The sequence below is a fragment of the Haliotis rubra genome, unplaced genomic scaffold, assembly GCF_003918875.1.
Source record: "Haliotis rubra isolate DU_JTF1 unplaced genomic scaffold, ASM391887v1 Scf660, whole genome shotgun sequence".
Taxonomy (NCBI): Eukaryota; Metazoa; Mollusca; class Gastropoda; order Lepetellida; family Haliotidae; genus Haliotis; species Haliotis rubra.
The window spans coordinates 363,599-375,423 of NW_025767369.1; the positions used below are offsets into that span (position 1 = coordinate 363,599).

An 11,825-nucleotide genomic window follows, 5' to 3' on the forward strand; every position below is an offset into this window, starting at 1 on the left:
CAGCACACATAACACTACTTCTATGGTCATTTGACTTTCAACGACTTATGCAAATCTCAGCTATTTTTCCTGTTACACTACACTTTTCTTTCATTAAAGATATAAAATGTCAAAAGCTGAATATTTCCTACTTTTGTCATGGAGTCCATACGAGCATGCCATAATATTATGGACTGCCCTGCTTAGGTATGCAGAATGTCGTGTCGTGCAGAATGTCGTGTACACCACTCAGGTAAACAATGTCGTATTTATTCCTTCCAACAATATCATTTATTGAGTAAATCTGAGTACTTCTATCGTGGGTTGTGTTTACAGGCGACACCTGGTGTCCTCACTGATGTTCAACAGATCATTCATATAATGTTCACACCATGACCCGCCGTCATGTTGCGGGAATATTGCTAACAGCGGCGTAAACCTAAACTCACTCACTCACTCACACCATGACCAGCAATTCTCTTGCGTTGACGCTACCAACAGAGCTGTCAGAGTAATTAGGGCCATGACAAAAGTTGTAATGACTGACTGAATGAACCAATTATAGGTGTATGTCTTATCTTAGCGCACCAAAGTGTCCTATGTGTGTATGCATGCACGTAGCTAGTCTTTTCCTTAATTAAAAAAACAAAAAAATGATTTAAGTGTTTATACAGGCAATGTATTATGCTCACTGTGCATGGTCGTGCTTGCTGGGTGTATTTACTAACACATCCTATTTAAACTGAACACAAAAAGAAACATTTGCCAAGGTAAGCCAACACACGAAAACTGCCCTTCCTTTGTCACCAGTATGTAGTAATTCCTGTCAGACGGCCTGCGTACGGCTTCTGTTGACTACGTGTACCTATTCCTGTTGTGATCTGCAGGGAGCAATGGCGTGCGGGCGATGGAGGGCGTACCTGGTGGTTTTGGGAGGTCTGATGGTTCATCTCACCCTTGGCACCGTGTTTTCCTTCGGTGAGTTGACAAATCTTTTGTTTTTACTACACATTATATAGGTCGCATGGCGTTCACCATTATAAATTGCCAGTCATTGTATAACTGATATCATAGTTTGCTGTGTGTGGACAGTGTATTTCATGTAACTATACTTCACTACTACCATCGTACATCATGTGTCAGTGCTATAGTCAAGGTGTTCTTGTGATAACAGATATATATTGTGATGTCGAGGCAAAAGCGAATGTGACCCACTTAAAACACGGATATTGTAAGGGTAGCAGTTGGGCAGCGCATGTAGACTCCTGAGCGGTGGAGCTATGCACCCGCCAGTGTAATCATGTAACCGGAATGTCACGATAACCCAGTTACGTGTCCTGTGTATGCCGTATCAAAGTTCACGAGTAATTTACTTCATAGCGTTTTGTGGAGAATTCAATACCTGAACGAATCTGACAATTCCATTTGATTCACATCACACATAACCGGCCTTTCAGGCTGCATGTTCACCAGGAATTCCACTTCCGTTACAGAAGTAATATATTTGTTATATTATTTCTGAATGCATCGTAATCAGCCCCCAAAGACGATATGATTTAACACCTTTTTATATTTTCTTATTTAACTGACGGGCCGATCATCCAAGTGGGCTTCTATTGTTTTTCTTTATTGCATATCATATTATAACATGTGGTTTTGATTCTACATGTAACATAACGTTGACTTTGTTCAAGCTTTCACAGTAACATGGTGCTGAGTTTGTCTAAGTTTACACAACAACATGACCTTGTGTAGTGTTTTCGTACTTATCATATGGAAAAGTAGGTTGAGCTTCATATAAATCCATGTGTATAAATCTGACCATAACAAGAGATTGTGATTCTATAGGTAACTTGACACCGTACATGACGTCATACTTACGTAACAACACAACCAGCCTCGACATCGACTACGGCGACAGTGTGTGGATCTACGCCTGCTGCCTGATGGGACAAGGAACAGCCATCTTTCTTGGAGGAATCATCAGCCGAACCCTGGGCTTGAAACTCACCGTGCTGTTGGGGTCCTGGTTCATGAGGTGGATTGATACTTGCACACACACTGAACACTCTTCTTAATAGACCAACAGGACATGTATACACTTACATACAACTTGTTGTGTCTTTTAGAAGTATGGAGTTGAAAGCGATAGACGAGATTAGACAAAAATTAGAAATAGGTGGTCTTTTCAGAAACGCTCTGAGTCCCTTGGATATATTAAATATGACATTTTAAAGTAGTCATATTGTGATTTTTTTCAGTGATTTATTGCAATGACGAACTGCATCGTCCCGCCACTATGGAGTGGACAGTGGTTTTAAGCTTGACTCGTCAGACCTCAGTCCCGGTTTTGATGCACGACATTTCCATTAATGAGGTTTGGGTAAAACCGTTAATCCCAAATAATGACAGTGTCTTTGTCATAACCCTGCTGGTAATGCTTCCATTGGACACTTACTGTTGCAAACTGTATGCATCATGTGCTACCCTGTATGTGGAGGCCGGTGCTTACTTAGTCAACTCAGGAACTTCTTCCAATGTTTGGTTTCAGTGTTGGCGTCATCCTCACGTACTTCACGGTGCAACATTCCTACATCGCCGTCATCTTCACGTACGGCGTCATGAACGGACTTGGATGCGGAATTGCCTATTCGCTGCCAATGGGATGTGCCATGAAGGTGAAAATAATTTCATGTCTTTGAAACTGAATTTCTGAAAGTTTGGATTATAACAACAAAATGCATCCGGAAACGTGTGATTCCATTTTTTTGCCCTTAATGATCGTAGGCTTGTCAGGACAATGCTTCTGTATGTGTTAAACCAAACCCGTTGATTAATGTGTGTACCTGTATGATTGTCAGTGGATGCCGGAACGGAAGGGTCTAGCTGGGGGTCTGGTGGTGGCAGGGTTTGGGGGAGGAGCGTTCATCTTTAACCTGATCCAGACAGCCTTCATCAACCCAGACAATCTGTCACCGGATGTCAAGGTCAACGGCGAACAGTGAGTTTTTCAGCCACCAACAGAAACTGATATCATTTACGTGCAACACTTAAGATGTACATTATCTTTTCCCCTGTCAAAAGTTTCAACACGAGTCTGTAGAAGTTAAACTCCGAGGAATGCTGATGGTGGGATTCATTTACCACCAAACATGAATCCTCCCTCCCTTACAGTTTCTCGCAGTATACGCAGGGTCTGTATATACAGCTGAACTGGAAGAGGGATTAGTGATGTCATTTGAAGCTGACGTCACAAAAGTCTGCATTTCGGATACAATTTCATTATACCGATCTTCCCGACGAGATATCGATTGATCTCATCCAAGCGATCGCGTCCATTTCCTGCGAATATTTGGGTGACAAAAACTGCTGAACCTTTACTGGCTTGAGTCGATAAAGTCCTTGTAGTATGGGAATGTAAGAATAACTATACTATGTCTTGTGGTTTAGGTGCCTGGTAAATAATAGAGTACTAGGCGTTTTGTGTTGATTCGAAAACGTTAACAACGATAACGTCAATCAGTCCGTGAAACCCACAAACAGCGAAGCAATGTATTACAATGAACACTCGTATTCTAAGATTGCTATGTTTACATATTAATACAAATCGATACAGAGGTATCACAATGGCAGTACAAAACATGGCGGCAGTCCTTACGTACTGATTCAATAATTAATTAAATACTTAATTAGCTTGGGGATCAGTCCGTACAGAACGTAATAAACAATTGTATTCTGAAATTAAGTAAGTTCTTAAATCAGGGTACTCTGAATCATTATGGCAATACGAAAGTGTGTGTCAGTACAATTCATAGGTAACAGAATACAAGAGCGGTGACTTAAGCAATGAAGACAGCGATGGTAAAATTCACGTCTCCGCAACCCTTACCCAACTTACAACTTGTTTTGGCTTTATGTGAGATAAGAGGCAAGAGTTAACCTTTTTTTGTGCAAATGCTGCTCGAATAAGGTGTTCCTGATCAATCAAGTGACTGACAGCATGAGCATCTGTCTATGCAGTTGAAAACACATGCCCCGACCGAGTCAGCGAGGCTGATCACCCAATCCTGTAAGTTATGTGTTACGACCAGGGTGGGATGCTGGAGACCTATATTAACTCGTCTCTCTTGTCTTGTGTTCAGCTACTTCAGTCAGCCGGAGCTGCTACAGAGGGTACCCTGGGTGTTCGTGCTGACAGGGGGAATATACGCCACCATGCAGCTGGTGGGCGTCCTCCTCATCGCTGACCCCCCGTCACAGGAGGTAGGCAAGGGGTTACACCATCACCGTGCTCATCAATGCACCATACCCTTTACACCCCCATCACCATTAAACAGTCGTTAATAATCGTTGTCACTGTCACTTCGTCCTCACGTACACTGCCAAGTGTCATTAAGCAGACAGTGGTCATCTTTTCCTTGAAGAATTCATAGAAGCAAGAAGTATGTCCGAGTCGGGTTGCACGCGGTTCATAACAGCATGGAAATGGGCTTTACACTATTTCCCTATATGAAGAATTTAGATCGTATTTAGATCGTTCGCTCGGCACGCCGAAGACCCGGGTTAGATTCCCTAAATGGGTATAATGTGTGAAGCCCATTTCGTGTGTCCACCGCCGTGATATTGCTGGAATATTGCTAAAATCATGCCCACTCATTCGCTCCTTAGTAGGGAGGGGTGAAACATAACGTATGTGCTGGTTTTGTGCTCCACTACTGGCTGAAGTCACTTTATGTAGGTATGTATTGCAGAACATGTGACGATATAACTGTGTTTGCTCTTTCTACATTCCTAATATCATTCATATGCGTGTTGTAGGGAGTCAAAACTTTGTCTGATTCTGGACTCGACAACAGCAACAACGTCGCCATGAGCGACATCACATCCAACAACGGCAACAATGATGACAGAGATGTCACGACTGTGAATAACAAAGAAGGAAGTAGGTAGGCATTTCTGCATTATCTGCATTAAATTATCAAGCATACAGATGTTGTCCTTTTATATCACGTCCAATGAAGGAAAGGGCAACAGTGTTTCATATGAAGTTCAATACACAGGTTGTCTGGACAAGTTGTACGAATTTGGATGTTTGTGTGTTTGTTGGGAGTATGGTGCTGATGGGCGTTGCTCATGAACAGAAACATCACTTCATGATTTTCTGGCAATCATGATGAGTTGTGCATAAAAACATGTTTGTTCCAACTGTAAATATCGTTCATACAATGCCACGGTTTGCTGAAAATGGATATGCTGAGGTTTTGAAAATGTTCATCAAAACAATTTCATTGCTGTAGAGGCCACGAGCCGGTCACCCACGTGAGATATCACGTCAGCATGACAAATACATTCACAAAATCTGCCCCGATGTACATCAGTACGCCCATTGTGCGTGCGATCACCGCCAGGTACGCTTAACTTGGTGTCATCAGCACTCGAGGTTCCGAAAGCAAGACCAGAATGGTAAACTATTTGCAGACGTTTCCTCTGGGCAATTCTGATGGTCGTGCACGGTCAACAGGCGTCCATTGGAACGTTGCTTCAGCCGAGGTCGTCAGTTGTTTTAAATGGCATATGCTCCAAAGACAACATCGTTCGGGATCACGTTCGGCCTTTTGTGCAAATGTATGGATGTAACTTCACATTGCTGACGGATAACCCCCTTCCGCAATCTGCACGTGTTGTAACAGCCCAGGACCGCTCACCCACAGAATACACTAAGGGTGTTTACACTTTGAATTACAGACCACATGTCATCTGGTGTTAACAATTCTCCACCGCTACTTCGTCTACTTCAACGCAAATGGTGCTCACACCCGTTTTAACAATGTTAGTGTTGTTTAACTAACCCTTACCTTGGGCGTGTCTCTCTGCCTCCTGGTACCAGGCTTTGTCGGTGAGGGTTTGTTATGATTAAATATTGATCAGACGAATGACAGATAATTATAAAAATAATTTATAAAAATATCAGCGCCTTGAGCATGCACTACGTGCCTGGATTGTGCGCTGTATAAATATCCTATAAAACAATTATTTAAATAATTATGTCGTGATTTTCACATCACTACACATGAAGCTCATTTATTATTTCCCCCTTGTATATATGTTGCTTCAGTTCCATCACTCGGGAAACTATTGATTGATAGTTTGTGTAAGACTGTTATCTGTGATTATAAGAATTAAACATGGTTTATTGGCAGTGTCGATGACAGTCTGAGTCCCCTGCAGGTCTTGAAGACTCGGGCGTTCTACACTCTGTGGACGTGTTTCCTGCTCAACGGTCAGGGTGTGGTATTCCTGTCGTCACTCTATAAGGTATGGAAAACAGATTCAAAAATATTTTGTCCGTCCATATGAGAGTTGTAATTGCTCAGTGGCAGTGTTCTAGGTCTTATTGTGGTGTTGAGGAACGGAATTCGTTGGCTTTTTAATTCCTATATGTATGTCAGGCAGAAACCTAAACGTAATGCACCAGCCTTCTACAGAATATTACATGGTTGTTCCTTCAACAAATACACATGTCCATATTTATAGCACCTGCAAATTTACTCCAAGGTTATTTTGTAAATACAGCCGACAACAAATAAGAACAAGAGAAATATATTCGTTCAGATTTTTTCTATTTTCACTTTTCATCACTTTGTAGAATGGGTATTGACAAAACATGATTTAGTTGAGTAAAGCTAGTTATATGCAACACGTGGAGATTAAATTTTGGAACATCCGTGTATTATATAGATTCTGTTGTGAACCAGTCAGTAAGATAAGTCATTAATCTCCTGTAGTATTTATACCTGTATACCATTCTGAGATCATAGTGAGATGATGTCGTTTACACAAGGATTATTTGATTTTAGACATCAATGCTATTAATGAACATCAATAAAATGGATCTACGATATGACGCCATTTATTTCCAATGACGCTTCAAACATATAAGATTTGATGGAAAAGTCTTATCCAAAACTTGTCTTTGACATCATACACTGCTTGTTTGAACTTTGATAACGGAACATCTGTCCATGGTCCAATGTCCGACAATCAGCACTTCCATATACCTCGTTGGTTGATATTTGAGCTTCTGTTTCCCAGGCTTACGGCCAAACATTCATCGAAAATGATGTGTTCCTGGCAGTGTCTGGAGCCTTCGCGGCGGTCTTCAACTTCTCAGGACGGATGTTCTGGGGCTTCATTGCAGACCGGTATTCTTTCAAGGTTAGTTTGGCATAGGTGGATGTGCGACGTCACATTGTATCAATCCACTCTAAGACACATGGCGTTTATTATATGGATTAACAACTACAATGGTTAACATTAGATCACTGTTAAAGAACGAGGTGGTTTTCGCTACCTCTTTTGGTGTCATCTTGATTGTTCAAAATGACCCCATTACTGATTGATTATATTAGAATGTTGGAAAGATGATTTGAATATAGAAATATTTGTAATATACATGACTGTCTGTACTAAACACTAATGACAATCAGTCCCATATTATAAATTACAAGGCGCTAAGAGTACAACACATTTTGATTTCTTAAAAGATTTTTTCGAATCATTAATCAATACATAGTAGTCTTTGGCAACTGTATGTGTTAATCTCTTAAATTATAGAGACAATTAACAACTGTCTTCTGTCATTGTATTCAAGTATTCTTAGAAACCCAGCTCCCTGAGTTCTCTGAAAAACTCCGCCATCGTCAGTTTTATATAGGTTTTGTGTCTGTACAGACTTTTTGTAGGCTCCTTCACAAAACTAAAACATGTCTCCATGAAATACATCAGTTACATTATCCGCTTTTGTAGCGTTGTTTATCTCTTTAATGTTAAACAAAACTTCCTCAGATTGCCATGATGTGTTTGTGCACGTCATTCTTATGCCTGATCATCACATTCAACTCCACCCGTCTGGGAAAGGAGCCCATGTACTTCATCTACGTGTGTCTCCTTTTCGGGACATTGGCGGGGAACTACTCCCTCTTTTCGGTCGCTGCGGCCAGATCGTTCGGGGAGAAGCACTACCCCATCAACTTTGGACTCATCTTCACATCTCAGGTAAGACGGGACTTAAGGTTCCTTAAAATAGCACGTGCCAGCATGTGAGATTTCCAAGATTGTGTATATTGATTTTTACAGGCCGGTTGAGCTGGGATATTGCTGACAATTGAATAATTAAACAGAACAATCATCATCACAAATCATTTAGATTCGGGTGTTACATTTGGGATATGGAAGATTATAGATTGTTAGATTGGTTAATAAATAGATAAATGCTGAGGATGGGTTAGCTCCGCTACGTATAATGTAGTACGCGTCCTGTTGGTGTAATGCCTGTGTCTTCCTATGAACTAATTTTAACAAGCTGATTCCACATTACACTGCAGACCATCACAGCACCACTGGGGGCAGTCTTGGCGTCTCAGCTCAAGGCACAGATTGGCTGGTTTGGAATGTTTAGCTTGATTGCAGCCTTTTCCTTCTTGAGTAAGTGAGAATGTTCACCTAGCCTCAACAGTGACCACACCAATCCTAGGCTGGGTATCCAGGGTGGAAGGTGATCTTAACACGGCCTTTGGTCTTGACGTAATGCTAGATCCAGGGAAAGGGCATTGTGTATTCATTACCCACCACTGCTTCACGGGTAAACAACATTTGAACACTGACATACAGCTTCATAAGATTTGTCACAACGTGCGTTCCCTTCATCTTGCACTATGACTAGCTTGTAATAACTTTACTTCGTACTGTATACAATGTTCTAAACTTACATTACTCCTGTATTTAATTTTTGCCTCACTTATCTTATTTTATTTGTAGTTACTTTATTTGTATTGACAGGTTTGCTTCTCATCTCAACCTTCAATGTCAAGAACAGTAAAGTCCAACAGATAGTCACCTGCTCAACGATGTAACTCTGGAACAATATTACTACGCGCCCATCATATACTTGGATCTGTGTCAGCATGGACACGTGCACGTGCTGAGCCTGGTCTGTTTCTGTCATGTACCACCTGGATGGAAAGATGGACAATCTAACAGTCTCATAAATCAAGATGTTTGGTGCACGGCTATGACTATGACATTATTTTTTTATGATTTATGAGATTTATAAAAATAGTTTGCCTTGTCGATATGTTGAACTGTTTATTTTTTGTTGGAGTATATGTAGAAACAATCCTAAATGCATTGGCAAGAACGTTAGACACTTGTGCATATTCTCATTAATGTATAAAGGTTGAATATAATCTCATGGAGGAGTCACGTGTTGTAGGATGTATGTTTTGTGAAAGCTGAATGCTCGACTTACAGGTTTTGCATGGACGTAGGAAAGTCAGATATGAATGGAACATTTTTGGCCCTTCCTAGACCCCATATATAGTACTCCGTACTCTAGCGGCGGTGGTAGACAAACTGGACCACAAATCCTGCCTAGCACATTTACCAATTTCGTATGAAACTAAAATCGATACATATTTCAAACATTATATTTTCAGGTCTCTTCTACTGATAGTAGAGTGATATTGTACAAGACGATTTAATTCCCTTACGAGTGTGGCAAAAACCTTCGACATAAGCATCGTGAACTGATAGCTCTCTCAACAACCATTTTAATAGTCAAAAGGAATATCTTTCTGAACCTTTTTCCCGACAGTTCAACTGATTTTTGTGGCCTGAACTCCACAGTAATCGGGAAAGGCGTTTATTGTTCCTTGTGTCATGAACTATACAATCGGACGTTAATCTAACACACGGGGCATACAACAGGAGATGTATACACTGCTTCTCCTCCACTGCCACAGATGGGCCTCATGTATGGCACGTGTCTGTTGTGTTGGCACATATGTGTCATATATCAAGTCGTTTCGTCAAATATGAATACATAATTCCAGTGTACAAGTATATTAATCCATTCATGCCGAAAAACACCTGATGTACAAAATTTGTAACTCGTGTATACTGGTGAGGGAAGAACAAGCCCTAGAGAATCATGAAATACAAACGAAACACGTAGCCCACAATGATGTATATAAGTACAAACATACGTAATAAAGACAAATACCCTATGCAGGAATCGTTGTGTCTGTAAAACATAACACCAAACAAAACCCATATAGTCTGGACGTGCCGAATCCACTAGCACCACACACATGTTTAGGGTGCCTTTATTGGCATCTCCATGGAACGTCGATTGATCTCTGTAGTAGTTATGTTCATCAATGATATTGATTCTGCTGATAATACAGTTGCGATTTCCTTAATCTTAATCAGTTTGCAGTGGTCATTGTGTTTCGTGTTTCAATTTGTGTTCAGCAGAGACACGGACAGGTACCAACAAAACCAAGATGTTTGTGCTCGACTCCGTTACCATGTCACTTGATCGAAAGTCCAGCTCTACGAAATCGAACTCATATTGTTGCAAAACTTGCATGAGGTAACTCGAGTACAATTGATTCGCAATCGTCAACATGCAGATCAACTAGGGTAATGGTCCTTCAGGGCAACGCCTGTCTCCAAAACATAGATTTTCAAAATGTGTTCCTCTATTTTCAAATCAAGATTTGAATTTCCAGTCGTGTCAGTCAGGTGACCAGAAAGGAGGTGTGTTTACATGGTAACAAGTCTGCTCGTGGAGGAAAGGTTTCACTCAGGGTTTCTTATTTTACTTTTTCCCAAGGCGTTCAGTGAAAATAACCCCATCTCCATTACAGAGACACCTGTTGTGCAGGTTCAGAGTGTTACACTTAGATTATACTGACATCTTCTCTTATTCTTCCTTGAGGGGTGATATTTGTTTAGTATTTTTGTTATCATTATTAACACTTTAACCAGTTAGATATAGTTCGTCAAAATATTTAGCGAAGGGGTTGTTGGACAATTACAATAAGGCACATATTTCTTCTTGTAGTAAATTCCAACCTTAACCTTTGACATCGCCAGGCAACCGTAGCCGTTACAGAAAAATCTGCACTGCTGAGGAGTAGCCAGTGGGAGACTAATTGGAAACTCGTGGATTTTTTAAAAGTTTGCACTTCGGTCTTTTTAAGGTTTTCTTTGGACCTGGTAGGTGCCGGCGGAATGAGCGGTTCCATGCCTTAGTCTTGGGAATAGAGGTGAATTCACATGACATCAATTAACAGGTATGCATTTGGATGACAAATGACATGATGGCGTCTTGGCCAATCATTAGCAAAATCTGTAGTTATCTGACGTTCAGCGACTAATACAAATCTCAGTGAGGTGTTTCAATTGTACTGTCAAACTGTTGTACTGTTAAACTATATATCTCATGATAGATATATATATATATATATATACTGTCATTTTTATAGAATGTCCCCGACTGTGTTAAATAGGATATACAGGAACCCCTCCCGCTGTTCACCATCACGCCATCATACCCTGTATATCATATTCTGGTGTCGTCATTGAGTTTTAATAGTTCATTCATACAATTATCCCGTGTTGACATCTTACATTCACCAAGTCTATATCACATCTCGTTGACTACTGCAACTCATTTCTCTTTCGCCGCCAAAGTCATTTGTTGAACTCATGTTAAATGCAAGGGTTTACACACAGCTTGTGTACCAAGATATGTCATACTGTTGTACAGTTTTCATGTTCATGTATTCAACAGCAAATAAAGCAAATTGAAAACAATATATAAAAATGCAAGGGTTGTAAGTAAACCGGGACACTACAACGACACTGGACGAGTGGAGGAACTGTAAATATTCTCGCCAGCTGGATGTATGTAATAAGAAATCTGATCTAAACTGACTAAAAATATACCTTGGCCAGGTAAAGCCAACACACTATAAACGCCCTTTCCTTTGACACTAGTA

At 40.6% G+C, this 11,825-nt stretch overlaps 1 protein-coding gene across 2 annotated transcripts; it reads left to right on the forward strand.

Moving 5' to 3' along the window:
- The first annotated feature begins 650 nt into the window (after positions 1–650).
- Positions 651–9,110, forward strand: LOC124257468 (uncharacterized MFS-type transporter YhjX-like). 2 transcript variants are annotated; one of them, XM_046691536.1, is made up of 12 exons: positions 651–749; positions 867–957; positions 1,828–2,017; positions 2,531–2,657; positions 2,841–2,980; positions 4,122–4,242; positions 4,798–4,925; positions 6,180–6,294; positions 7,072–7,194; positions 7,825–8,034; positions 8,364–8,463; positions 8,818–9,110. In XM_046691536.1, the coding sequence occupies exons 2-12, from the start codon at positions 873–875 to the stop codon at positions 8,889–8,891; spliced, it is 1,413 nt and encodes a 470-aa protein (XP_046547492.1). In that variant the 5' UTR covers positions 651–749; positions 867–872; the 3' UTR covers positions 8,892–9,110. The 2 variants fall into 2 exon arrangements, with proteins under 2 accessions (XP_046547492.1, XP_046547491.1); XM_046691535.1 differs by lacking the exon at positions 651–749 and having other exon boundaries at positions 771–957.
- Positions 9,111–11,825: the final 2,715 nt, after the last annotated feature.